Source organism: Daphnia pulex, chromosome 9 (assembly GCF_021134715.1).
Source record: "Daphnia pulex isolate KAP4 chromosome 9, ASM2113471v1".
Lineage (NCBI taxonomy): Eukaryota > Metazoa > Arthropoda > Branchiopoda > Diplostraca > Daphniidae > Daphnia > Daphnia pulex.
The window spans coordinates 8189590-8215293 of NC_060025.1; the positions used below are offsets into that span (position 1 = coordinate 8189590).

The window sequence follows — 25704 nt, forward strand, 5'->3', positions numbered from 1 at the left end:
CATAGGCAGTTAAATCTTATCGTGAGTTCGTGACGCTAACGACTTCTGGATGATAAGTGTATTCTATCTAAAATTAATCTTGAAGCAGACAGCAGTTCGGGAAATGGTCACACATTGAAAACACGTTCTTTGCCCTTACCAACATTTTATTACAGTTTGTAAATCAGATTTACTGTTAACTAAATTAAACCACAAATGGTATTTTTGAAAACTAGTCCTTGTTGGTTGATTTTCCTCTTCACGCTAGTGCAAAGTAAAAATCAAATGGGTGCTGTGGTGTCGTTATTATTGGAATCTTATTTTTGATTTGTTGTTTGACAAGGTTATCATGCAGCCATATCGTGTCCGCCTTCAACACCAGTGAAACTCAACACATTCTGTCATCATTCTCAAGTGTCTGTTCCATTTCCTTTTGAATGTGACGCTACCCCTGTAAACTACTGTCACAATGGTATAACCTTAATTAAATTAAATCAAGATGCGCATAAATTAATCACAAGCTCGTATTTGTCCAATCGTAGCCGAAAACTTGTTGCAGCCGAACAATTCGACTAAAGTTTACTTGGACGACAACAGATTCTTTGACGGCGATTTAATTGGCAATTGCTGGAATGATTCGACGACGACTTATAGCCAATCTGGACATTGGCAGATTAAATTAGACACAATTCAAAATATTTATGCCGTCCTAGTCAGGACGCTCGGTCCCGCAAGTAATAACACGCTCAATCATAATTTTGTTATCAAAACATATTCCGTAATTATTATAGTTGACGTACAGGAAATCAATCAAGTTCGCTTCGGGTTAGTTTAACGAGACACGTATCAAGTAACCGGTCAGAAACCACCCGATGTCACGACTTTAATTACCGTGATGGATATCACATGTTTTATTGTTATCATCCTGACGAAGCTTTGACGACAAGTTACCGGCCAGGATTCGATGCCAAATTTGTGGATATCGTCGGAGAAATTTACATCGACGAAACATGCGATTTTACAAACATCGTCAAACTCTATTCTTATCCAGGTAAATTTAATTAATTTACTTACATGAAATTAAACATATAAATTGCCTTCCTGTATAAATTCAAGTCAGAGTTTGCGGTATTCCGGAAGCCCATCACAATCAAACCGTAGACCCTCATGCCAACTATTACCTAATCGGTCAACAGGTAACGTACAGGTGTTCTGATGACGCACACACACTCATCGGGCAGCCAGATCGAGTCTGTCAACATAATGGTTTGTGGAGTGGAAACACGCCCATGTGTGTTCTAGGTATAGTGACTATAGTCCGTCTAACTATTGCGCAATAAACGTTCTATTTTATTAAATAATTTTTCCTTGTCGAATAGTTCGAAAATTTCAACCACAAACTCAACTGGTCCATCGGATGGGAAACACGGAATTGTATTGGCCGGCCGATCGTCTGTCAAATGCAACGCGTCTTGATGAGATGGAAATGATTACTTATGGATTCGAGGCTGAATATTGCATCAACCGTATTCTACTGGAATATCACTCTGGTGAACTAATTTCATTGATTTATCTTTTTTATTAAAAAAAAAATTAATTGGTGGATTAGAACTTTCTACAGGTACGAAATTGACAGCTTATACGACGTCTGTCAACGGAACTCGGCATATTTGGACAGCAAACGGCACGTTTGGCAAATACTCGAATAAACAATACTTTGTCCCTCGAGTACCTTTTGTGTGTTGTTCTAATGTGACAATTCAAAGACACCAGGACTTAGCGACACGCGCCATTTTCAAACGATCTGAATTCATCTATCAAATAGAAGCAGATGGTTACCGCCGTGAGCAAATTTCATAATTTGATATGCCAATATCTGCTTGACATTTCATTAAAACTTTTAGATCGTGAGTTCTATTGTCTGCGACCTCATCTCTTTCCAAATATGAAATTTTCCATCAAACCGAACCATACAATCGAAAACGGAGTAACTGTGACGATTGAATGTAATAAAGGTTTCCATCAGCAAAATGCAGATCCAGCTGAAATTCAATGCGAAAATGGAATATGGAAAGGAAGATTCCCAATCTGTGAAAGTATTACCTCATTTCTGATTTAAATAATATGACATCAAATTTAGTTTGCATAAGATCTCAGCCTCAATGTTTTGGGGAAAAATCTTGCAACATTATGCAGGCGGGGGGTGCAAATAATTTTTAAAATCCATTTCCTTCGGGAAAAGGTACAAGTCTACAACACTTTAAGTCAGTATTCTCTATGGGGGGACAGGTAGATTCGGTCTGAAATTAACTATAGTTGCCTGAATATGTCGTTTGCGTGTCTGTGCTCGCAGGAAAACATTGTCCACAGCCCATCAAGCGCAGTCATTCTTCCTGGAACTATGAAAATAAAGGATTAAAATTTAATCAAGTGCGTTACAAGTGTGACCACGGGTTTGAACTACAAGGTATAACTTTTGGAATTATTTAAATTAAATATTCGTTACATAATTCGATTACGCGCAGGCCGTAACGCTGCCACTTGTATTGATGGTAGATGGACTACCCCATCTCCAACTTGCAAAGGTAAATTTTTATTTATTTAACTTAACCTGTTGAATAATAATTAAGACAATAACTTTTGTTTTCAGTTACGTTTTGTCCGAGTTTAATGATGCCACCCAACTTGTTTTGCATGCTGAATCGTAAAAACGAGTTTTATGATGCCACTGGCAATGGAACAGTATTTCACCATGGCATTGGCCTTGTTTGCTACTGTCAGTTTGGATTCCGGGCTATAGGTATTTCTGCTATAAAAGTTAATTGAAATCTCGTGCTCATTTTTATTTCTAGGAAATAGGACCGTTCGGTGTGATAATCAAGAATGGACGTCAGAGCTTCCGCAATGTCAAAGTAGTTCAATCCTAAAAAAATTAGGCCACTGTATTACATGTAATTAAATAATAGCTCCTTAAATTATAGAGATATTATGTGGGAGCCCTCCATTCTTGATTCCAAGCGGTGCGAATAATTCCATCATCCAGCAACGCCATTGGGAAATTGGGTTACACAATTTTACCTGTCCAGACGAGTTGGTTATCAAAGGTAAGCCGTAGGCTATTCATTATGCACGTCCGAAAAAAATGACGTTGAAATTCTTTCATTTTTAACTAGGTTATAATGACCAAACGTCTCTAGAACTAATATGCCAAGAAAACGGTGAATGGGGTGAAACGGAAGTGTTTGAATGTGTTAATCAAACCAAAGGCCTTGAGTGTTATGTAATTGCGGGTATCGTTATGGGTGTAATTTTAGGACTGGCGCTAATTACTGTCTCTGTCGTGTTTGGTAAAAGGTGAATAACATTGATATTTAATTATTTTTGACCCATCGTAACCTAAAATAAATTTTTAGGTTTATGAGGAAAGCAGATAAAACAAAGAAGATTAACGAGAGTAGAAGAAATTTGACGATCGTTGAAGACGATTACAACCAAAGTTACATTTCCTATTCAGAAGAGATGGATGAAGGTCCTTGCATTGCCTTGATTGATGGATACATGACAAAGCCATTTTATTCGACATACGACACTAAACTAATCGAATCGAGCGAAAGTGAAATAGACGTGGAAACTTTCTAGATCCGCAAAAAAATTTTATACCAGCTTTGTTGACTGTTTGATAATAAAATAAAAATAAAAGTTTTAACATTTTTTATTTGGGTTGGTACTACAAATTGTTTAACTACATTTGATTCACCTTATTTATAGCAATTGTAGAAGAAATGTATGATCTCCCAAGAACTCATCTGATATTCTTCTGAATCGATTGTACACATCGAATAATCCTCAGTATTTAACAGGCTCGATGGTCTAGGGGTATGATTCTCGCTTAGGGTGCGAGAGGTCCCGGGTTCAAATCCCGGTCGAGCCCAAACTTTTATAAATCCTTTTTCAAGAAAGTCCTGAGGCAACTACCTGTTCTGTTTAAAATGTGAATTTTTGTTGGTTCTTCCACTTGGCTCGTTGGTCTAGGGGTATGATTCTCGCTTTGGGTGCGAGAGGTCCCGGGTTCAAATCCCGGACGAGCCCAGTAATCTTTATTTTCCTCGAAATAACAAAGTTAATTGATTCACCATTAATCAAATAAGACATTTTTATAACCCACCGTTTTTCTTTAATCAGATCTATTATTTAAAGACATCTTGCAGCACTTAAGACTAGCGCAAACCAATAAAAAGAAAGTTTTATGATATCATTTCGTAATGACTTTATTCGTGAACAAGAAACATGACAATGCAGAGAATAGAAGAAACACGGTTTCTTATTAATCACGTTTGACTATGTACAAAACATTCCATTGAAAACTGAAAATACACGTTTTTTTCCGAAATTGGGTACCCTGAAAAGGGTAAAAGTTTAACAAGCAAATCGAATTAAAAGAACCATAGATTATTGCGGCTGTAAATAAGCCCGAATGTGCTTCATCATCACCCGTAAGATGCACTCATTTTTATTTTTTTTACAATTCCATCTCTACTAGTCACGATAATACGTTTCTATAATACTAACTAGAATATAACACACACATAATCAACTAGTCATAAACAAAAGAAAAAGAATCACTCGAACTCGCGAGGTCGTTTCACGAACAAGGCGAGACCGAAACTTAATTCGTCGGTAGCCGGACGTCTTCGAGATTGGTCAAAGAATCCCGAGTCCTGAGATCCTCTTCCGGTTTCGGTAGGAGTCGACGAAGAAATCTGGTGACCATAAAGAGATCCGGTGAATGAGAGAATCGACGTGGAGAGGTTTAAATCATTTTCGTATGAGACATTGGCGGACACTTGAGAATCATCAAAAACAAAAGCCTGCGGCTCGGTGGGCTCGCAGTCTTCTTGGCACTGGTCGGTTGAGCGGGATTGAGGCACATTATGAGCTGGATCGATAAACGAATTTTGTTCGGCTATAAAAAGAACACAATTGGTTAATTTCAAGAAAATGATTCAATCCCAGGATCGATTACGACATACCAGGAGATACAACAGGTGCGGTAGGAAGGCGGTGCATGGAGAGTCTAACGTGGCGATGGGCATAAGATTCACCTCCGCTGGAACGTCTTCTCCTGGAGTCGGTCGGGAGTGTAGGATCACTCCTACTTGCGGTCAGAACGGCATGAGATTGAGGGTGGTGCGTGAGCAAATCCAGCGATTGGCTCCTGATTAGAATAGTATTCATTCGTGGTGCGCAATTCGATTCAGGTACGTCCACGTGAAGATCCAGGACGGAATTCGGTTCCCATAGGGAAGGAATAGTTTCAGTCGATCCATTTCCATCTTCGATTGGCGGTTCAGCTCCTGGCAGATTGGCGTTATCTTCGTCCATATCAGGAGATTCTACCTTGGGATGACGGTGATAATAATTGATGGGTGTGGCTTGATTGAGAACGTCCTGTTGGACAATCACTCGAGTGTAGACGGGCTCAGATGCCACGACGCAGTTGGCTGGTTCTTCCGGATCTTCGTAAGGAGGTGGAAGGCGGTCGACAAGATTGCGACTTTCATCCTTTGAATCGTCAACAGCCGGTCGTGTCGTTTCAACTTTGCGATCTGATTATGTAATAAAAATAATGATTAAAACATCTTTATTAAAAATGAAATAATTTGAGTTGACATACGTTTAAAGTAAACAAAAAAACTGCCGGCGGCAAGTGTGGCCAGGATTGCGCAGATAATAATCGACGTCACTGCAGAACCAATCGTGTTAACGTCACTCAAATAATCTGCTGGCGGTTCACTTTGGTTCGGATAACATTTCATTGAATGACGTTGACCCGTCAAATCTTCTGACTGATATCTGCATAAAATAAATTTTTAAAATTAGTTGATTGATTTAAAATAAAAAGAAGTTTTTTAATTAACTTACCCAGGAAGACACACGCCACAATCGTCTGCTGTTCTAGCACATCCGATCCGGCCGTTAACTGTAACCGGAGAACGGCGATAAAACACTTGCTCACATGGAAGGCAAGTCTCACACATGGAAAATAAACAGTAATTTCCAACTGTGCAGTCAGCATCTCGTTTACACTAAATTTAAAAAGAATTGTTAAAAATCGACAGGTCTGGACTGGTTTTTTTAAAATCTAATAAAATACCTCCGTAGCGGGGATGTTCATGGAACTGACGGCCGATGTCAACAAAAGAAACAGGGCCATCATCCTGCAGAGTCGGATGAACATGTTGGAATGAGTTGACCTTGTCTGGAACAAAAGAGAGCAAAAATACTTTTAAGAATTTGGATTTTTAAAAACTGCTTTTAAAAAATGAAAAGGGAAACTTTTATTTTTCCTGAGAAGGTGATTGGCCCTGCTCTGACCTCAAATCAGGTAGTACAAAAACAAGTGAGTCATGGTTGAGAAATGTGAGGACAGGTTTCTACCGTCAAGATCAATTGACCATGAGCCTCCGGAGACATTCCATTCAGGTGACGTTTTTACCGAGTCATTCACATTTCTTAACAGATTTTTACAATTTTCTAATAAAAGCGAATTTTGTCTTTACTGACGTCAATTGCAAATTCATTTGACGTCAATCTCCAATAAGTTTCTTATCTCAACAATTTCAGTGGGCTAATAGAAATGTCGTTATCACAGCCAACGACATTCCAACGCTGACAGTTTTTTTAAAAAGGCTTACCGATGATGATGCAATATTTGCCGTTGTGTTATTAAATCCTAGTGAAAATTTGCGAAAATAACTCTGGTGAAGCGATATAGCGAAGACACTTGTGAACGGCAACAGGTTGCTAGGAGAACTGACAAAATCAATCGTGTGGTAGTCTTGAGATATTCTTCAAAAAATATAAAACGGGCAAGTCCAGACACGTTAGGTTTGTCTTGTAGACCCTCTCTCTCTTCTATTGCCCTCCTTGATTTTATGCCCCGCCCTTTCCACCCCCCCAACTCCCCATATGCACATATCAAAACGGCGCCTCTTTTTCCGAACTTGACCCACTTGTTGTTGTGCAATAACATTCCCTTGAAAAGATATATTTAGGGGATATCCTGGACCACTAAACAACACCTGGAAGATACATACATACACACATACATACATACATACATACATACATACATACATACAGGGGCAGGTAAAATCTCAGGTAGAAGTGAGTCAGTTGGAAGAAGAATTTCTACGGAAAGGTACAAGTGAGTCATGTTTATTTTGTTGGAAAAATAGAAAAACTTTTGTGTTTAATCCTCTTAAAAGCTAGCTCAATTCCATGGAACAAATGATTGTAAATTGATTGAGCGAGAGCCATCATGATCTTCTTTGTGAAATCAAGCGGAAAAAAAGAGAACCCGCTTTTATTTTTACATACGGGAAACGGGAAATTATTTTATCCGCATCCGTAAAGAAAACATGATTACCTTTTTTAAACAAAGGGGATGGTTGACGTAGGAGATTACCTCTGATTATCAAAATTAAAAAATAAGAAAAAAGTAGAAAAACCGAAAGTTTTCAGACGAGTCCGGACTTGTCCGAAAAAGCCTAGAGCGTCACGACGGGGTTCATTTGGGTCGGCGCACGGGGCCAAGTGAAAAACTTAACTTATATCCGACGGCCTTAACTAATTGGTCTGGGTGGGTTAGGTTTTTTAACGCATGAACCCTTAACCCTCGATTGTTTTTCTTTTAAACAAGTTGTTGCATGTATACGGAAATCTGACGCTTTTCCTAGCTAGTCAATTGAAACTGAAATATTAGATGGCGCAAATGACACAAAAATTAAGAAAGACAATAAGAGAGAGAGTATAATGTTGGCAATAATTGCGTCATCATCTTTGCTGTCTATAAATGGACTGTGGTGTCTTTTTACGTCTTTTATTTGTTTGGGCTGTCACGAGCTGTCAAGGCCAAACTACCAGAGATAAGCACATTAAATTTAAATATATTAAAATAATTATTCAAAGATAGTTCACAGTGATAAGTTCACCTAGTGCATCCTGATAACATTTGCATGGGGTCCAAATTGATATCACCTATCTCATGAATAAAATAATCAAATGACTAATATAATCACGATGACTAATAATTTAAAATAGCTTTATAATGAATCAAATCAAAATATTCAGAATTAAAAGGACCTTGAATAATGATTAGTATAAATCCTGCTTCTATTTCTGACCCAATTGTTGAAAATTAATCGTCATGGATGAGCATAAATAGGTCACAATATCTGGATAGTAACAAGCTCTTCATTGTGTTGTCAACAAAATTAGTTTGCGCCTGTCACTGACGTGTACGACGTGGACATAAAAAAAAAAGGCGAAAGTCAATGACCCACGGGTCATTTCGTCAAGCCAAAACAATTGCTGATGAAATACCAAAGAAGAAAGTTAGTTCCCGTTATCTTAAGGGGCGAACCAATAAATCGTCCATTTGCCGCTTGGTGGACCACAGTCTATCACGAACCTTGTCAGCGAGTGGACGTGCTCTTGAGGCCTCCAGTTCTTAAAATTAAAAAAAGTTAAAATTATCTTTTATTGACAGTGAATTTTCATACCATTCCAAAGCATCGGCTTTATTTTCTATTCCACAAAGTGATTTAAATGAACTCAAGAGGTCAGCATCGCGCCTTAATTTACCGGCACGCTTCTTCTTCCTGATTGCGTCATCCTTAACATCTATTGCATCACCGTAACACAAGACATTTTCTATTTTTTATAGCCTCAGGTACCGCTAATCGTGAATTCCAAACGCCATCAAAAAATGGTGTTCCAGCGTGCCTTCATCCTGCTTTTCTTCGTGTCCTTTTCCTATTCTGCGGAGATCCTACTTGAGGTGAGTTTGAAAGAATGTCCGAGAGACTTTGTGTTATCTATTATCAATAATATAATCATGAGTTTATTTTTTCTCTTCGATAGTGTGATAAAGATATCGATTGCGGGGATGGTTACTTTTGTTTCCAATCCTATTGCGAACGGTGTATTCCGTGCGATGTTTTATTCCACCGCCAGCCGGCACAATCGTCGACCGGTCAACCTATTTGTGCCAAATATAAAGATGATTGCGGAATTTGCCTACCTGGGTAAGTTAACTTATTATTATTTCAAGTTAATTTTCGTTTTTAGTCTAATATCAATTTACCATTTTACAGGTATCAAGCCAACGATTTGACCGACCAACGACGTTCCATGGAATGTTTTCCATTGAACGAAACTGTTTCGACTCCCGATTTCTCGTGGACGGGAATCGTGTGGTTAGGATGTGTTCTCTTCTTGACGATAGCCTGTATCGCCTTTTTCCTTCATTGTAAGTTGATTTTATAGTAATTAAGTTAATAATGCTTTTATTTTAAATTCTGGTTTCTTTTTTAGGTCGTCACATTCAACCGGTTTCGAGCAATAAGGAAGAAGAAGATTTAGCCGAATACGGAAGACGTCCATCCGCACCACCTGCATACACGATGGAAGATCCACTGGGCAGGTACCAAGTCGTTCCTCTGATCGTACATGATGAAACGGATCACGCCATTCTCGGATCGGTGCGGACTTCGGACCCCATGGTCATTGTCGAAGTGGCCGAACATCTCAGCCGGGCCGTTCCTATCAACTACGACGACCATTTTGATGGCCGTCGCCAGTCCCGACACGAATCTGATTCAGAAGCCGATGAACAACAGGTGGTTCCTTTCATTGACATTCAAGATGTGGATTCCAACGGCAACGGATCGACTGAAACGATCCCTTCGACGTGGGAGCCAACGCCATCAGCGTCCAGAATGTCCATGAATGTTGTCCTTGTTAGGAGCCAATCAGAGGAAATGTTGCGCCGGACGTCATCCACCAGCCAACTGGTTCGATTGGCCAGCGATCCTGAGATCCTGTCGTCTAGGAGAGCGTCTGTTGGCGGCGAAAGTTACAGCCACCGTCACGTCCGCCTTTCGCAGTATCGATCAAATTCCCAAATAATCGATCGACCAGGTAAAAAACGTGATAAAATTGACAAATTAAAATTTCATTGTGATAACAGTCACGATTGTTTACCTTACAGAATCGGTCGAGTCGTCTGATGAACTAGAATCTAATAAATTGGAAGGCGATCTAATTCGTGACTCGTGTTTGACCGAGCCCTGTGAAGATGGCCGGGAGCCAGACGCACCCGAGTCTTTCCTAATGGCCGACGCTGAGGACTCTTCACCTGCCATTCGGATTATCCAAAATGGCACAGTCTCGACCCATTATCTTGTGGCCTTTTCGAGTCAACCTCCTGATGGTCAAGGGTCGCAAGACTCTGGGTTCCAAGACCAATTTCGGAGACGTTCCAGAACAAATGACGATTTGTTAGATATGAATCAATCTTCTGCTATCAGTGCCAAAAGACGACGCAGGAACTGCTCAGAGAATGAGTGAATTATCGCTTTGTGTAACGTTGTCCAATCTTGCCATATCATTCGACTCGTATCATCTATTCTTGACTTGATGACTTTATTTTATCTTTATTATTTTTTTTCATTCATGCATTCAATAAGGTATTTTGGAGCTTACAGATTCAATACAATCGTTTCAATTTGAATCTCTTTTTAAAATAGAGATGGAAACCGCAAATGATTTTAATAATTTTTATCGCCATCACAAGTGTATAAATAATCCAAAAGTTAATAATTCTGTGTTGATTCAAATTTGGAATATGGAGAATATGATGAAAAATATTTGTTTCCGGAATATCTTTTTATCTTTAAAGTTAACACTATTCGATTTAAAGTAAGTCGTAATTTTTTAGACTACTGTGAAGCCGCAATATTTTATCTTCCTGTCTTACGTACTTATCATTCCATCATGCATTTGACTATTAGTCTGATAGTCTCACACCTGAAGTAAACATTTATCAGTCAGAGGATCGAACGACATCCGGTGATGAAATAACTTGGCGTGATGTTTCGTGAGACTTTCACTTTCGTATACGAAAGAGAGGAAACAAGAAAGAAGGAAAAAATAAAGCCCTTTTGTGTGAAGCTTCTGTAATCTTTGGTCTTTTTTCACCGGGTGGCCGGCGGTGGCGTGATGTTTCGAAGACGTTCCCATTGGTCCGCGTTTAACATACAAGCGAAAGGACAGGGAGTGGGGGTTTAGAATAGAAACAAAATAATTACACGACATTTTACATGTAGATTTTCTAATTTTCACTGAACTTGAATGCTCGTTTTTCTGGTCATAAATGGGCCCAACCCACAATTTTTGTTTAAATTCTGTCTTTTCCCTAGAAGAACATTTTATTTTTTGAGTATAAAATAATCAAAATTAAACAAGATATGGATACGAAATATGATTGACACAAAAGATCAAGTTTGATTCGACAATTTTCAAGAAAACCAAAGAAAAAAAATTGGAGTTGCGGAGGATTGAACTCCGGGCTTTTCGCATGCAAAGCGAACACTCTACCACTGAGTTACAACCCCGGTATTATAGGCTAATCAGGTATTTAATACATTCTATTTTGCATCTTTGGTAGGATATCACTTGATGGAATATTGGACTTTTTCCTAATTAGATTAACCTTTCTTCATAAGAATAACGAATTTGCCACTGGAAATTGAATTGAACTTTGCACCCGAAAAAATTTGAACCAACACAGAACACACGTGCACATTCAGTTCATATGAAATATGAAAAAAATTTAATCGTCCATGTAGCGAAGCTATATTCTAACTCTATAATTTCCTATCTTTATGAAAAAAATGCTCTCTTAGAAGAAGTTACACTCGGTCGGGAACTCGATAAATTTCCATAAGCCCCGCCACCCCGCCACCTGCCGCCACCCGCCATGCATTTATCCGTGGTTCGTAAACAAAACTGGCAACGGCGAAATAGCTAACTAACTTCTCGAATTTTCCTTTTATTTTTTCCTTTCATTTTCCAGCTTATACAATGCTAGGCTATCAGGCTATCTCTATAACGTTTGTAGTGTGAGCAGAGTGTAAGAGAGAGATCCTGATTCCCTAGGTGCTGTGAGCTCTGAGCTGGCTCGCTTTCAGACTCGCTTTCGTTCTTTACTTACTTCGGTTCATTTTTAATGCGCTCTAGTACGAACAGTGCGTCCCATTTTTTTAAATTTTTCTTGCGCTTAAATCAAATAGACTATTATTTGATTGACAACATATTGCCCAGCTTTACAAGGCTTACTGCTATTAATCTTTTTAAACGTCTTTTAGCAGCAGATTTTACTCAGCGCACGCAGACAGTCTTTCTGCCTTCTCAACAAAATGATCGTCCAAATTTTCTATCTTGCACTGATCTTTCTGCTAAAGATGTCGAGTTCTTCGGTGATCCTTGTAGGAAAACTTACAATAAAATTATTAATCATAGATTTAAAATAATTCCATTCCGCTCGATTGATAGTGTAACAATGACTCGGATTGCGGAAATGAATATTACTGCTTAAGCGGCTTTTGCGAAGAATGTTTTCCTTGCAGTGAAAAATTTAATCGGCAACCACCGTCAAACAACAACGAAACTATTTGCGTTAAAACTGAAGAACATTGCAGAAATCGAACTTGCCTTCCTGGGTAGGCTATCATCTTTATTATTTCATTCTTTGAATTCATTAATTAAACATTTCTGATCAGATACGAGGCTGACGAATTGGCGAATGGGCAAAATTTTAGTACCAAATGCTATCGAGCAGAAAAAGTCGTCTCGTCTGACCTACCTACCTGGGTCTTTCCTTCTGTGGCCATAGTTTTCATGTTCACTCTGGCTCTCTTGGCTTTCTTCTCTAAAAGTTGTCAATTTTCTATTTTACTTTATACCTTTAAACATTCTCATTAATGTCGCTATTCCATTGATAGACATCAGGCTGAAAATATCGCCACCTAGGCCTGCGAACGCGGGTGACATTGGAATGGATGACATTGAACGGTCGCAACCTTCTGCACCTCTTGCGGATTCTGCCGCAGAAGAGAACACAAATAACAATGATGAGACGGGGTTTCTAATACATTCCTGTTCGAATCCAGTCGTTCAAGTTGACCGACTCTGTCGTGCCGTACCTAATATTGGCCCGGATCACGAATATCATCCGCCAGGAACTATCGCAGAAGATCAACCGCTTGTTCCAGAAAATACTTCCAGAGACAACGAGGATTCGACTGTCGACGATGCGACCAAAGATGCTGCACCGGAGATTAGTTCAGCAACGAATACACCAGCATTGGAAATGTCAACTATTATTCAGTCGATAGATTCTTCAGGTATATTAATTAATTTGAATATGTATACTGTATGATTATGCTGAAAGTATCGTGTATTTAATTATTTTTTTCATACCAAGAAGGTACATCACAAGGTACGGATCAAGATCAGTCCCAAAACTGCCTAGAGATAGGAGCGGCTTTGACAATAAAACGTCATTAAAATTGTCGAAAAAGAAAAACCAAAGCCTTTAAAAGATCATGACTAATCACGAGCACTGAAAACCGAAAATCAATTACTGACTTATAACGTCATTGTTAAAACCACGTATTATGGAAAAAAAAGTTAATATTACATGAAATTTAAAATGTATTGTATTGGCGTATTGCATTGAAGAACTTGAACGCGCCTCTTACGATCAATTTAAAAATTTTGAGGAACGCTGACTTAGAATTTCGTATAGAAACATGTATAGAAACCGCAAGAAAATCTATAGAAGAATTATTAATTCGTCTATAGAAGGTATTTTTGAAATTTCTAATAAAATATTCGCTGAAAACACAACTTGCAAAAAATAATCCGCCAGCATTTAAAAAAAAAACTTGGTTTATGTCGAGAGTAAGTCTGTTATTTCTAGAACTCTCAAAGAGTTATGTCAGTTTTAATTTATAGAGTTACTGCAGTGCACACGAGTGCAAATAATCTCTGGTGCAAATATAAAATATTCATTAGCTGATCGGGAGTTTGTCTCACAAGTGTTTTTCATTATGCGTCGAGTTTACCAGTTTGTAATTATCAGCATCGCATATATAAGCCCCTCCATCCGGTGGGGATGACTAACAAAGATTACATGGTTATCTTAAGAACAAACATCAGAACAACAAACTCAAATATTACATCCAAGAAAGAAATTTTAGGCGTAACTCAGGTGACCGTATTACAACGCACCCATTGGCTCGTTAGTCATTACGACATGACAATTATAATTTCAAAATCTATTGCACCCAGTAACTAGTTACTACATCTATGGCTAGGGGGATTCATGCATACCGCTTTCCAGCATTCACTTGTTTTCTGGATGAAGTCAATCAATCAACTCGAAGTCTCGAACAACTGCAGCAAGTTTAAACATGAAAACTTGTAGCTATAAATAATTGGAGGAGTAGTTTTCAAGATGTTTTTTCCATACATTTTCTCAGGTGTTGATGCTACACTGGCCTCAATGAATGTTCTGAGCAAGAACCTCTCAACTTTCAAGATCAGAGTGATGTAGCATTTTACCTTCTGGCCTCGTATTTTAAATATCAATGTGAAGTCGTCGATTGTCAATGTCAACTGACGTTGATTGTCAAAGAACTTTGCTACGCAGCGTCGTACAAAAGAAACATTCAGCACATTTTGTAAGTTTTATTAATTTCACATTCTGTATACCGGTTCTATTGTTTGAAGTTGATCTCGGTCATTACCAGTTTGTAAGAAAACAAACATGATTTCACGTAGGCCTACCTACCTTTTAAGTCTTAGCATAAGGGAAATCTTTATCTTTTAGTAAGTAGGGCCTAATATTATGGAACATTGTATGATTGCATATCCCTTGTCCTTGTGTGCCCCACCACAATGTTTTCCTCTCCACCAATAACTCTTTTGTCCACAAAGACATAGTCACTAGTTGTGTAGGCTACATTTTTATGACAGGTGTTTTGTATGAAGTGAAATAGGGTAGGCATTTCTGAAAAGATTATAAGGATAGTTCAGTTTTAATTTCAAGCCGATAAAAAGCAACATGAGTGTTTGAAAAGAAATTCTCTAGTCTTCATTTTGTGTTCGATTACAGTTTATTCGGCATAGTCTGATAGCTACAATGACTGTCATTATGTCAAACAAGTTTCCAACGAGATACAGGCAAGTAGGGTGAAAAAAAGACGTTAAGAAAGTTAAACATTTTCTCCTCTTCTCTACCGGTGATAATCACATCTCCTTTTTAGGGAGTGAGAGCTAGAGTTCGTGATAAAAAAACTACAAGACAAACTAAATCTCGTTGGAAAGTAGACTAGTAAATCTAACGGCGATATCTTTTAGGATGTGAACGGAACTTCCCGGAAAGATCATGTCATTTTTATGTCTAATTTTGGTAAAGAAAGTATCATCCCAAATTTTTTTGTCGATTTTATTTTGACACAACTCATCGATTTTCTAAATTCCCATCTCCCCACACAAGTGGAAAACTTTCAAAACTATTTTCGATTCTCAGGCTGCTGGCTGTATATATTTTAAGATGAACCGGTTTATCTTGTCATGCTGGTTGACCAGCCCTTAAAAATATAAACAACACTAATGCTCCTCTACATTTGAAAATAGATGTAGAAAAGTATAGTTGAAAAAACCACAAAGTAACGCGGGTGGTTTCATTCTGCACCTCATTATTCTGATGTAAGCCGAATACAAGTTCCGCTTGATTATATGCTTATATTTTAGTTTAGCTACTTTGTGAAACAGTAGTAGAACTATCTGATAGTGAAACAGAAATGGAATTAGATAATGCTATTTTTCTGTGTGTTTATGGTTTAGTGCGGTGCAGCAGCGACATGGTACAAATGTTTGAAAACTTCCGAGTTCCTTTCCGCTGATAACTGACGAAAATGGATGCAATCAAAGGAAAAGCAAACGGTAAAAGCCACCCAGTAAACAAAAGGTACATTATAGAGCTATATTTGTTAAGCTTATCCGTCAATTTTATCAGCAGGCTGACGGACGTTTCGTTTAGTCACCTTTTTGTCTTGAGTCAATCGAATTTGTCATTATTCGTGTAGGGCCTATAGACATGCATATAGATTTTTGGAAAAATTGCATAAGAGAACAAAATTATAATAACGAAAAGGAAATGTAGCCCCATAACTGTTTAGATAGTGTAAAAGACCACATTCCTCTGTTCATAAAAGAACTATATAGATATCGTCACTTTCCAACAATATACTGTAGTCTCGAAACTTTCTCCGATTCATCGATGACCCCAAAAAAAGTAAAATGTCACTTGCATAAGAAAATCATTTCGATCTAAAAAATTGGTGTCTTGAATTTCTCGTGATCCCGCATATATAGTTATACTACCCGTGTCACCAGTCTGGGAAAAGCTCGTAGATCTTGTTGACCCCAAAGAGTTGCAGGAAACGCGACACTCTTGCGTTCTCTTTCTCCGCTATGGTGGAGAATTTTCCATTTTATTGATGTCAAATAGCTCGGTGCACGTGAAACGAGATTTTCCCTTTCTCTACTTGATCAAATGAAACCGTCGGACGGGTCTCATCGTCCACCATCGTGTGAGGAGGTCAATGCATTTCATAGGTAGTTGTCACACAACGCGATCTCTAAACTATTTCCTCCTAGCCTTTCTACAATAACCTCTTTCCGTCTGGAAATCACGCAGATGGCGCCCAGTATTTAAAGGACCAGCAGATCCTCATCTTCACGTCAGTGTTGAATTGCAGACAGTGAAGGAAAGAGTCTTAACACAGTGGTAAGAGTTTCTTTTGATACCACTGAAGGATTATTCTTTTTATTTTAGTCATTCTTTTAGAAAACTAGACCATATAGAAATCTTATTGAAAATAACTTGAACACTCACAAACAAATAATGATAAATGATTGATTTTTCTTTTACAGCAGAGATTAATTCAATAATCGGGAAGCAGCCATGAAGGCTTTGGTGAGTACTAATATTAATTATGATAAAGGGGAATAACATAAAATGATTATTATTTTATAGGCACTCGTTCCGCTTTTAGCGGCCGTCATTTCCGCAGCACCACAATATGGGCAACCCCCGCCAGAAATCCAGACTGTTCCTATTACCCAAGGACAGTGGGCCACTCTCAATCCTTACGGCGAATCTGCTACTTACGAAATTCAAAGGCAATGGGAGAAATTCTTTGAATATCTTCCGTGGTTGAAGGGACCACCTGGACCACCTGGACCTCCAGGCGATAGTTATGGAGGATCCTACGATGTAGCGCAACTCATTCCAGGCCCACCTGGACCAGCCGGAGCACCCGGCGCCACCGGAGAAAAAGGCGATGCTGGACCTCCGGGAACACCAGGTTACTCTGGTTTACCTGGGCTACAAGGGCCGCCCGGAAAAGATGGATCACCTGGTTATCCTGGAGAAAAAGGATCACCAGGTTATAACGGAGCTCCAGGATCTCCTGGCAAGCCAGGATACAATGGTGAAAAGGGAACACCCGGCCTTCCAGGCAAAGATGGATATCCAGGTGGACCTGGCCTTCCTGGAAAAGATGGATATTCCGGAGCTCCTGGACCCAAAGGTCCAAAAGGTAATTGCATCGTTTTACTCTAAATAAAAATTCTAGAACTTAAAATTCAAATTCAAATTTCAAAAGGTGAACCTGGCCCTCCCGGATATACTATCCCATCCAAAATCCCTGGCCCTCCTGGTTTACCCGGATATCCTGGCAAGGACGGAGCACCAGGTTATACTGGCGGTCCTGGCCCTGTTGGGCCTCCAGGGCCAATTGGATTACAAGGACCTCCCGGCAAACCTGGAACAAATGGATATCCTGGCGGACCTGGTCTTAAAGGAGACGCAGGACTTCCGGGTTACACTGGAGCTCCAGGAAAAGATGGATATCCCGGTGCACCAAGCAAAATTCCCGGTCTGCCTGGGCCTCAAGGGCCTGTTGGAGCTCCTGGTTACAATGGCGCTCCTGGCAAGGATGGTCTCCCCGGTGGTCCTGGATATCCAGGAAAAGATGGAAAGCCAGGCCCTCCAGGATACACTGGTAACATTAAACGTCAAATAATTGAATAAAGTAACAAAGCATCAATTAATTGCCTTTTTTTTGTCATGTTGTAGGTTTGCCTGGTAAACCAGGTAAGGATGGTTATCCCGGCCCGGTCGGAACTCCTGGTTATAACGGCGGTCCAGGCCCAATCGGTCCTCAAGGCAAAGAAGGATTTCCTGGTTACCCGGGTACACCGGGTAAACCTGGTTTACCTGGTCCATTAGGACCAATTGGACCTCAAGGAAAAACAGGAGCTCCAGGTTATCCAGGCTTCCCTGGACCTGTTGGTTCTCGTGGACTTTTGGGGCCTGTAGGGCCACAAGGAAAGCCAGGTAGTCCAGGTTATCCGGGCCCTGCTGGTCCAACTGGGCCAGCTGGATCACCAGGAACATCATACGAAATCGCTTCAGCAGTCTACAATCCTCCAGCAGCGATCTACAATCCTCCGGAACAAATTTATATTCCCGCAGAACCGGTTTATCTGCCATCGGAACCAGTCTACCAAGCACCAGCGCCGATTTATTTGCCATCTTCTCCCATCTACATTCCAGCCGCAGAGCCAGTCTATCAGCCGTTAGCCCCTCCCACGTTAGTGTCCCAACCTAGTTACAATTCGCCGCAGCCTACTTACAATCCGCCGCAACCTAGCTATGGTTAAAAAAAAACAATAAATCCCACCCAAGTTCCCAAGAACTTAAGTCATAGATTCACGTACTCAAAAATGATCAAAAAGTTAACTTTATGTGCTTTGACGTGTTGTTTGTTATAACTCCATTTGAATTTTAGTAAAAACAGAAAATGTCGTCGATTCAATGCGATTCAATTGCCAGAGTATGTTGTATATTTTCTCGTCAGTATTCAAACACGTAACTTCAGCTAGGCAACGTCTACAATAACAAAATTTCAACAATCGTTTTAGAATGCACAAACGGTTCAAGATCGATTCCCCACCCAAACAATCGGTAGACTTTTAGTATTATACAACCATCAAGTTCTCTGTAAATGTAGTATAAAGCTATTTTAAAAAGAAATCAGTAGTATGCGTTTCATCGTAAAACTATTATCATCGATTTAATGCAATTTCGCTTGGCGATAAGGTCGACCGAGTTTGGCGTCCCAATTGACTTCAAGAAGAACATTATCTCGAGTGCTGGCGACCGGAGGGAAACCCAATTTGTAAATTGTTCGAGCGAGCTTTAGCTCGCGATGAGCAATTTGGATTGTTGGGGGAATGGAGTGAAGACATTGACTGTGTGCGACCTCTATATTTCAGCTGCTTCTCAGCAAACAAAAGAACAACAAAAACGGGGGATAGGTGAGAGATGGCGCTCAGGTGGGCGGACCTTTCCCTTAGACACATCAGAATTGGAAGCAAAAACAAACTGTGGATCTGGCTTAACGGAAAATGTGTAAGGTGATCCATGGTTCAAATGGCCTATTTGTTGTTGTTGTTCTGATCGCCTTTATTGGCGGGATTGGGTGAGCCACGGTCGAAATTGGATCTGCGGCTATCATTGTTGTATCTAGCAAAAAGATAGAAGGAAAGAGGAATTAGTGGGCCGTCAATAATCGGATGCTGCACCTAATTCAAGTTAAATAACATAATGATAACGGGAATGAAGTGGGTGGGATGGGTGGTTAGAAGACAGTCAATGTCTTCACTCCATTCCCCCAACAATCCAAATTGCTCATCGCGAGCTAAAGCTCGCTCGAACAATTTACAAATTGTCGGTAAATTCGTTCGACATTGACTGTGTCTTTAAAGCAAGATATAATCAGATATAATAAGATATAAGATAAGACCCCCTGATGGTCGACAGTTACCAACGCCTGAAAATTGGAGCTCGCGGGAGCCCTGCTGGGCTGTGTAACATGGATGCGCCACCAAATCGGCATTTCGTCTAAAAAGGCGTCAATACTCTTTCATACGAATAGTTGTCGGAGGGTTCCTTCCCACCGTGCTGCAGCTCTTGCTGGAATGAAAATTAACAAGGAAAAGCTAATACCTCCTTGACGCCAGACAACAGAGAGTTGTGGTTCCGTTGCTTACACCAACTGCTCCAAGCGACCTCAGCGGACTGGTATGCAGGGTGCGTATTCGATCGAATTGCTCCCAGTATGAGCTCGATAATTTCCTTCGGAAAGGTTCGTTCTTCCAGACAACTCCGGAGAACCACCGAGCGATAAAACAGATGGATTCGTTCCTGTCAATGGATGACCCACCCCCAACGGGGAGATCAGCCTACTTGGATGGGAAGAGAAGGAGCGGAATTTCCGTTGCTAGCTCTATCAGGGACGAGAGGTCAGTGGTGTTGCTAGGGCAATCTCGGCTAGTTTCCTAGTCCTTATTCGTTTCATACTGCCCCCCTCTTCTCTTTAAAAAGGATGCATCCGATGCCCTGGACAAATCCGTCGTCGGGAAAAATGAGCGGACGGCCAGATGTAAAATCTGCCTTTGAAACCACCCAAGAAGGACTTCTACGAGCCTCTTGTAAACGTGCCGAAAGCGTAAATTGCTCTCTTGACCTGATCAGATGATCATCCGGTTTGGAATCTAAGGGGATCCGAAGAGCACGGAAGTGTGCTGGGGCACTGCTATACCCGTGCGCCCAGATTAAAATCTCATCCCAATAAAGTTCGAGGCGAAGGTCGTTCTTCCGCAGGAAGGTTACCACTCCCCTTACTAGTCTGGTGAACGCCCATCACATTGAGTTTAAAACGAAGGAGGGGGGGCACGAATTCGAAGAAAACGCCCCCATTTAAACTGAAGGAATTTCAAAAGGCCTTCAAAAATAGGAAAAAAATTGAGACCGACAAGTATGAGTCAATCAAGCTCAACTTGGTGAGCCAACCCGCTCCCAAATAATTGGACGGGATCACAAATAGAATTTAGTTGTAGATATGGGGCCACCGTTGACAAATTCCACCGATCGAAAGCCGGTCTTGACAATTTAACATAAAAACGCGCTATGCGTCCAAGAGAAAAACTCATAAAAGGAAAGGAGAATAGATTGGACATACCGAGATCCTTTAAAATTGGAATAGCGACCGCCTGAAGATGAAGGGGGGTGGCTGAAATCGCGATTCGATTGGCGTTGATCATGACCACCTTTAGATCCGGGCGCGCGAGGGGCTCCCGCGTTTTCGAGAGCGTTCAGAGTTTTCACTTGCTCGACCAGGGCCTGGGTGAACTTCGGACCGAAGAGGTGTTCTCCACCCGTTGGCAGGACAGCTTTGTCGTCTAGCAGTCCAATATTCTGCGGGTAGATTTGGGCCAGAATGTTGCGGCGTCGCGCGTTCGTGATGTCGTGGTACACCACCGCCCAGAGCTTCAGAGCTGTTTTGACCGCCTTGGCGTCGGCTCGGGATTTCTTCTTTTTCTTGAGCCGACTTGCTAGAAACATGATGGGCTTGACTAAGTCAAGGATCTTGAAGGTTTGGTTTCTGTAGATTTTCTCGATTGGGTCGATGTTGACCTTGGCTGCCGAAGATGACTTAACTGCCTTCAGCCGGATGTAGAATGCATCATCTAGATTGGGGTTGATCAGCAGGTCGGCGTTCTTCTTTAGTTTGGGTCTAAAGGCCTCTCTAGCACTTTTCGCTCGAGTGTCATCTAAACCCGATACGACCCAGTCGGCCAAACTAGCTGACTTTTCACTTGAGAGACGAAATTTCTTTACGCCTCCTCTTCTTGATGAGTCGGAGCCTGAACTACTAGAATTTGAGCTAGAATCGCTTGACTGTTCGGGATCCGACATGATGTTTGCACAACGAGAGCGAAAAGAGATCTGATGTGTCTAAGGGAAAGGTCCGCCCACCTGAGCGCCATCTCTCACCTATCCCCCGTTTTTGTTGTTCTTTTGTTTGCTGAGAAGCAGCTGAAATATAGAGGTCGCACACAGTCAATGTCGAACGAATTTACCGACAATTGCCTTGGTTTGGGTGAAGATCCGAACGGCCGAGTGGGGAAACTGCTTTTTTCGTATGAGGATTGCGGATTATTAGTGGTAATACGAGGGGGTCCGTATGCGATGGAAGGCGAAGTGGATGTGATTGGCTGGTATTTATACTGGACCTGTGGTTTGGTGGGTGAAACTGCTGGACGTGTTGTCTTGCTGTAATCTTGTTTAACAGCTTGTTGGGCCACTTTGGGTTGAGTAGAATAAGATTTTAATGCATTTTTTACTTTAGGAAGATTCGCAGCCGCTAAAGAGTTAATGTTAACTTTCTCTGCTACGGGCGGGCTGACAGGTTGTGGAGCAACGGCAGCGATAATGGTCGGTGCAGCTGGAGAAACTGCCGAGATAAACACTGGTGATGGAGGGAGATCTACGGGATCGGATTGAACAACCGTTTCGAGTTCTGTCTCGACAGAAGCAACTTCTGGTTGATGTGCAGGTTCGATTTCGGCTGAAATAGGAGCGGATAATACCACAGGATCGACAAAAGGATTTTCGACAATTGGTGCTGCAGACTCATCTGAAATAGGAACATCGAAGACTGCAGGATTGACTGAAGGATCTTCTAGTATTTGAGCAGGTTCAAATTCAGCTGGAATTGGGGCGGAAACGACATCGGGATCGGCAGAAGGATTTTCAGCAATTGGTGCAACAGCTTCATCTGAAAAGGGAACACCAGCAACCAAGGGATTGGTAACAGGATCCTCAAGTTTCTGAACGGGCTCTGATTCATCTGAAACGGGTGCGAAGGCGACCGCAGGATCAGCAAAAGGCTCTTCTTCAATGGGTGTAGCTTCATCGGTATTGGGAACATCAGCAACCAGGGGAATGAAAATACGAACATCCCCGACTACAGGATTGACAGAGTAATCTTCTAGTTTCTGTGCAGGTTCAACTTCATCTGAAATTGGGACGGAAACGACTACGGGCTCGACAAAAGGATTTTCGGCAATTGGTGCTGCAGACTCATCTGAAACGGGAACTTCAAAAACCGCGGGATTGATGACAGAAAGATCCTCAATTTTCTGAATCGGTTCTGATTCATCTGAAACGGGTGCGAAGACGTCTGTGAAAACTGGCGAATTTTCCGGGACAAAAACTGCAGGATCGGCAGGTGCTGCATCAAATGACAATTGCGCTTGATTCTCAGGTACTTCTGTTGGAGAATTTGCGAGATTATTGAAGAAATGTTCTTCTACTATTTGGTGATTGACGGAAGGATCCTCTTGCTTCACTGTAGGTTCCGATCCTTCCGGAATGACCCCAACGTCCATGTCAAGGAACGACGGAGTCACGATTTCAACTGGATGCGGGATCGGTTCATCGGCAAACTGGCCATCAGACGCAACTAGAATAAAAGGATTGACATCATTTTCGATTATGGGTGATCCAGTGCTGCTGTCGACAGTTTCCTGTTCCACCGCCGTAAGGATTTCATCATTAATTGGTACGAAAGGTTCATTAGTAGTCGGTATGACATCTAAAGCTTGATTTTCAGGTTGATGATGATATTGATCGTTGCGGGTAACGCGCTGAATGTTGACGAGATTCCGCCCGGAAACCGGATGGATGATGGACAGTTGGAGAAAAAACAGAAACACGCAGAGCGCCAAACTATTTCTCAACTGCATTAAAAAAATTTGGTAAATATTAATGAATGACATTTTCAAATTTTGTTTCAAACTTACGTTCAGAAAATTCATCGTGAAATGCTTTTGGTTATTTAGTTAGTAGATGCTAGACGGGCTGACTGAATGTGACTAAGGACAAAGTAGCAGCAGGTTTATATAGTACAGGACTGGGGGTTCGTTTTCTTCTTCTATTCCCCACTTTCCCATTAGCAGAAGAGCGCCACCGCACATTTTGAGAAGCCATTAAAGAAATTTGAGATGCCAATATAGTTTCCGTTGTGTGCTCGTAACACCGTTGGACTTGTGTATAGCTCAACGACATACCGGCAACGAAAGGGAAAACCAAAAGCGCCGGCCGGAGTGATGTAATTTAAATGTTAGCCTCCAGCACGAGAAGAAGAACGGTATATACAAGCGGCAGAAGATTAGCGAACACGATTTCTTTTCTTCTGCACAGCTGACACAATGACTCGTTTTTCCTTTTTATGACAATAACAACATATTTCCACGAGGCTTTTTTCTTTTTTAAACTTTACAACTTTACGAATTTATTTCATTTTTGGTACTATATCATCCAAAGTTTGTGTTAGCTGTGAGAGAAGTCTTATCGACGATTTGGCCCCTTCTAAACTTTTCTCTGGGTGGATTAGAGTGTATAGTAGTACTAGTGCATCCGATGTCTTAAAATGTTAGCGGGGGGAAAAAAAACTTCCATTTAAAAAACCTTGCAACATGGAAGTGATTTTTCTTTTTAAAATATAGAAGAGTGAAAGTCGCTGAATAAATTACGTAACGATTTCTCTCCACTGGAATGAGCGAATTTATTATTTTTAAAACTAACGGTCCGAAACCTACTTGCGTGCTCTATTACGTTGTATTTATCTTCTTGCCAAAAAGTTGGCACATGCCATGATATTCGCTCGTTCTGCGTTTTATGACCGCGTCTACCTCATTTCGAGTTTTATTTGAGCGTCTGCCCTGGTTCGTTCAAACCCCAAATTGCAAATAGACTGCCCCGCTTCACAACGTTTATTTTTGTAAAATCACGAGCCGCTATACAAGTGCATTTCAATCTCATTTAAATTCGATTGCTATTAGTTCTCATTTGGACGTTTCTATTCAGAAGGCTACCGGTGTTTTGTTAGTTTAGTCTATATACTGACGTGAACTGTTAGACGTATAATTATATAAATTATACAAGACTAGGTGACAGGTGAAAGTTTGAGTGTTTATGAGATCGTCTCATGTTGACTCCTGAAATTACAAAGAGCTATATACCCCGTTTATCACAGGCCAAACATTGTGATTAGTCAACACAAACAAAAAAGGGAAATATGGTTCGTATGGAATATGATCTCCATTAAAGAAAAACTTTCACATGTCACATATGCAACATTATTGAAGGAGAAAGTCGCTTTACACGGCTAAATGTTCACGGGATGGTTAGAAAAAAAAGCTCAGTCATTTTAATGACTGCAATATAAAGGTATACGTTTTCAAACGGGACTCCATCTACCCAAAAGCTGTCAGTCGTTTTATCAGTGCATAAGGGAGAAAGGAGGAAGATTTTGGTATACTCTTTGAATTTTCACTCTTTTGTTTATCGTACGGCGACTCTGCTGTTGTGTGTCTGGGCCTTTCAAGAAACTACAAAAAGCTGCAACTTGAAATGGAAAGAAGCTGTTAGAGAGTAACGATGCTGAAATCTGTTTATTGTTGTGTTATATAGAAAGATCCGAGCCATTGTCGTGACTGAATGTAGATTGCGACGATGTACATAGAAAATGGATATGACGAGATATGTGTTGACTGTGGAGAAATTGCCTTGGTAAGTGGAGGAATTTGGAGCAATCAAGTTTAGTCAACAGCAGAAAAGCAGCAGCTCATTCACTGTGACGAAAATTGGAGACAGACATCCACGGAACTGAGAAAATGACCGCAAATAGGAAAATACCGTAGTGGTCTAGTTGTTCTTTTTACCAAACCCCACAAGAGTTGAAGAATCTGAGCATTATGTCTACGTACGTGGTAAACGAAGTATAAAATTATGAATATTAAATAAAGCTTGTGAACAACTTTCTCATAAATTTGCGTGAAAGAACTACCAAGAAATTCATTAAGTTGTAATAGTCCTGGCTGTTCAATCTT

At 40.6% G+C, this 25704-nt stretch overlaps 7 protein-coding genes and 3 non-coding genes across 19 annotated transcripts; 6 read left to right on the forward strand and 4 right to left on the reverse strand.

Moving 5' to 3' along the window:
- The first annotated feature begins 93 nt into the window (after nucleotides 1–93).
- On the forward strand, nucleotides 94–3690 carry LOC124202482 (zona pellucida sperm-binding protein 3 receptor-like). Of its 2 annotated transcripts, XM_046598822.1 has the most exons (15): nucleotides 94–253; nucleotides 323–451; nucleotides 522–713; nucleotides 782–1030; nucleotides 1096–1281; nucleotides 1359–1529; nucleotides 1589–1822; nucleotides 1884–2075; nucleotides 2333–2446; nucleotides 2505–2564; nucleotides 2630–2779; nucleotides 2832–2891; nucleotides 2961–3083; nucleotides 3153–3333; nucleotides 3393–3690. In XM_046598822.1, exons 1-15 carry the CDS (start codon nucleotides 196–198, stop codon nucleotides 3616–3618), a joined length of 2325 nt encoding a protein of 774 aa, XP_046454778.1. In that variant the 5' UTR covers nucleotides 94–195; the 3' UTR covers nucleotides 3619–3690. The 2 variants fall into 2 exon arrangements, with proteins under 2 accessions (XP_046454778.1, XP_046454779.1); XM_046598823.1 differs by lacking the exons at nucleotides 3153–3333; nucleotides 3393–3690 and having other exon boundaries at nucleotides 105–253; nucleotides 2946–3083.
- A 148-nt stretch (nucleotides 3691–3838) lies between these two features.
- On the forward strand, nucleotides 3839–3910 carry Trnap-agg. Its single transcript has one exon. It is a non-coding gene; the product is annotated as a tRNA-Pro (tRNA).
- An 86-nt stretch (nucleotides 3911–3996) lies between these two features.
- Trnap-ugg lies at nucleotides 3997–4068 on the forward strand. Its single transcript has one exon. It is a non-coding gene; the product is annotated as a tRNA-Pro (tRNA).
- A 163-nt stretch (nucleotides 4069–4231) lies between these two features.
- On the reverse strand, nucleotides 4232–6869 carry LOC124201779. Its single transcript, XM_046598009.1, has 6 exons — nucleotides 6676–6869; nucleotides 6134–6238; nucleotides 5902–6065; nucleotides 5654–5832; nucleotides 5010–5585; nucleotides 4232–4942 (listed from the first exon to the last, which is right to left on the reverse strand). The coding sequence occupies exons 2-6, from the start codon at nucleotides 6215–6217 to the stop codon at nucleotides 4599–4601; spliced, it is 1347 nt and encodes a 448-aa protein (XP_046453965.1). The 5' UTR covers nucleotides 6218–6238; nucleotides 6676–6869; the 3' UTR covers nucleotides 4232–4598.
- A 1564-nt stretch (nucleotides 6870–8433) lies between these two features.
- LOC124201778 lies at nucleotides 8434–10555 on the forward strand. 2 transcript variants are annotated; one of them, XM_046598007.1, is made up of 6 exons: nucleotides 8434–8602; nucleotides 8708–8821; nucleotides 8905–9068; nucleotides 9138–9292; nucleotides 9358–9963; nucleotides 10034–10555. In XM_046598007.1, the coding sequence occupies exons 2-6, from the start codon at nucleotides 8750–8752 to the stop codon at nucleotides 10390–10392; spliced, it is 1356 nt and encodes a 451-aa protein (XP_046453963.1). In that variant the 5' UTR covers nucleotides 8434–8602; nucleotides 8708–8749; the 3' UTR covers nucleotides 10393–10555. The 2 variants fall into 2 exon arrangements, with proteins under 2 accessions (XP_046453963.1, XP_046453964.1); XM_046598008.1 differs by having other exon boundaries at nucleotides 8442–8602; nucleotides 8688–8821.
- Nucleotides 10556–11366: 811 nt separating this feature from the next.
- Nucleotides 11367–11438, reverse strand: Trnaa-ugc. The gene has a single exon. It is a non-coding gene; the product is annotated as a tRNA-Ala (tRNA).
- A 525-nt stretch (nucleotides 11439–11963) lies between these two features.
- LOC124201780 lies at nucleotides 11964–13521 on the forward strand. Of its 6 annotated transcripts, none has more exons than XM_046598013.1 (6): nucleotides 11964–11982; nucleotides 12195–12311; nucleotides 12379–12545; nucleotides 12606–12760; nucleotides 12828–13229; nucleotides 13310–13521. In XM_046598013.1, exons 2-6 carry the CDS (start codon nucleotides 12243–12245, stop codon nucleotides 13390–13392), a joined length of 876 nt encoding a protein of 291 aa, XP_046453969.1. In that variant the 5' UTR covers nucleotides 11964–11982; nucleotides 12195–12242; the 3' UTR covers nucleotides 13393–13521. The 6 variants fall into 6 exon arrangements, with proteins under 6 accessions (XP_046453969.1, XP_046453971.1, XP_046453966.1 ...); XM_046598015.1 differs by lacking the exon at nucleotides 11964–11982 and having other exon boundaries at nucleotides 11994–12311; nucleotides 12828–12999; nucleotides 13039–13229; XM_046598011.1 differs by lacking the exon at nucleotides 11964–11982 and adding an exon at nucleotides 12000–12071.
- Nucleotides 13522–16274: 2753 nt separating this feature from the next.
- On the forward strand, nucleotides 16275–18789 carry LOC124203357 (collagen alpha-1(VIII) chain-like). 3 transcript variants are annotated; one of them, XM_046600107.1, is made up of 6 exons: nucleotides 16275–16512; nucleotides 16595–16684; nucleotides 16831–16873; nucleotides 16934–17498; nucleotides 17565–17963; nucleotides 18038–18789. In XM_046600107.1, exons 3-6 carry the CDS (start codon nucleotides 16862–16864, stop codon nucleotides 18622–18624), a joined length of 1563 nt encoding a protein of 520 aa, XP_046456063.1. In that variant the 5' UTR covers nucleotides 16275–16512; nucleotides 16595–16684; nucleotides 16831–16861; the 3' UTR covers nucleotides 18625–18789. The 3 variants fall into 3 exon arrangements, with proteins under 3 accessions (XP_046456063.1, XP_046456065.1, XP_046456064.1); XM_046600109.1 differs by lacking the exon at nucleotides 16275–16512 and having other exon boundaries at nucleotides 16582–16684; XM_046600108.1 differs by lacking the exon at nucleotides 16275–16512 and having other exon boundaries at nucleotides 16834–16873.
- Nucleotides 18790–23755, reverse strand: LOC124203356 (calphotin-like). The gene is made up of 3 exons (XM_046600106.1): nucleotides 23614–23755; nucleotides 21896–23550; nucleotides 18790–19140 (listed from the first exon to the last, which is right to left on the reverse strand). The coding sequence occupies exons 1-3, from the start codon at nucleotides 23626–23628 to the stop codon at nucleotides 19038–19040; spliced, it is 1773 nt and encodes a 590-aa protein (XP_046456062.1). The 5' UTR covers nucleotides 23629–23755; the 3' UTR covers nucleotides 18790–19037.
- On the reverse strand, nucleotides 19215–21755 carry LOC124203358. Its single transcript, XM_046600110.1, has 2 exons — nucleotides 20988–21755; nucleotides 19215–19489 (listed from the first exon to the last, which is right to left on the reverse strand). The coding sequence occupies exons 1-2, from the start codon at nucleotides 21722–21724 to the stop codon at nucleotides 19402–19404; spliced, it is 825 nt and encodes a 274-aa protein (XP_046456066.1). The 5' UTR covers nucleotides 21725–21755; the 3' UTR covers nucleotides 19215–19401.
- Nucleotides 23756–25704: the final 1949 nt, after the last annotated feature.

Coding starts and splice junctions, on each gene's coding strand:
- LOC124202482 (XM_046598822.1), top strand. CDS start 196: ATGGTATTTTTGAAAACTAGTCCTTGTTGGTTGATTTTCCTCTTCACG. Junction 254..322: donor CCTCTTCACGCTAGTGCAAA/GTAAAAATCAAA, acceptor TTGTTTGACAAG/GTTATCATGCAGCCATATCG. Junction 3,334..3,392: donor TCTGTCGTGTTTGGTAAAAG/GTGAATAACATT, acceptor ATAAATTTTTAG/GTTTATGAGGAAAGCAGATA.
- LOC124201779 (XM_046598009.1), bottom strand. CDS start 6,217: ATGTTCATCCGACTCTGCAGGATGATGGCCCTGTTTCTTTTGTTGACA. Junction 5,586..5,653: donor TTTTTTTGTTTACTTTAAAC/GTATGTCAACTC, acceptor TTACATAATCAG/ATCGCAAAGTTGAAACGACA. Junction 4,943..5,009: donor CGCACCTGTTGTATCTCCTG/GTATGTCGTAAT, acceptor TTCTTTTTATAG/CCGAACAAAATTCGTTTATC.
- LOC124201778 (XM_046598007.1), top strand. CDS start 8,750: ATGGTGTTCCAGCGTGCCTTCATCCTGCTTTTCTTCGTGTCCTTTTCC. Junction 9,293..9,357: donor TATCGCCTTTTTCCTTCATT/GTAAGTTGATTT, acceptor TTTCTTTTTTAG/GTCGTCACATTCAACCGGTT. Junction 9,964..10,033: donor CCAAATAATCGATCGACCAG/GTAAAAAACGTG, acceptor TTTACCTTACAG/AATCGGTCGAGTCGTCTGAT.
- LOC124201780 (XM_046598013.1), top strand. CDS start 12,243: ATGATCGTCCAAATTTTCTATCTTGCACTGATCTTTCTGCTAAAGATG. Junction 12,546..12,605: donor AATCGAACTTGCCTTCCTGG/GTAGGCTATCAT, acceptor ATTTCTGATCAG/ATACGAGGCTGACGAATTGG. Junction 13,230..13,309: donor TCAGTCGATAGATTCTTCAG/GTATATTAATTA, acceptor TTTCATACCAAG/AAGGTACATCACAAGGTACG.
- LOC124203357 (XM_046600107.1), top strand. Junction 17,499..17,564: donor TGGACCCAAAGGTCCAAAAG/GTAATTGCATCG, acceptor AAATTTCAAAAG/GTGAACCTGGCCCTCCCGGA. Junction 17,964..18,037: donor AGGCCCTCCAGGATACACTG/GTAACATTAAAC, acceptor GTCATGTTGTAG/GTTTGCCTGGTAAACCAGGT.
- LOC124203358 (XM_046600110.1), bottom strand. CDS start 21,724: ATGTCGGATCCCGAACAGTCAAGCGATTCTAGCTCAAATTCTAGTAGT. Junction 19,490..20,987: donor TCCAATTTTAAAGGATCTCG/GTATGTCCAATC, acceptor TCTTTTTGCTAG/ATACAACAATGATAGCCGCA.
- LOC124203356 (XM_046600106.1), bottom strand. Junction 19,141..21,895: donor TCTTCACCCAAACCAAGGCA/ATTGTCGGTAAA, acceptor AACAATTTACAA/ATTGGGTTTCCCTCCGGTCG.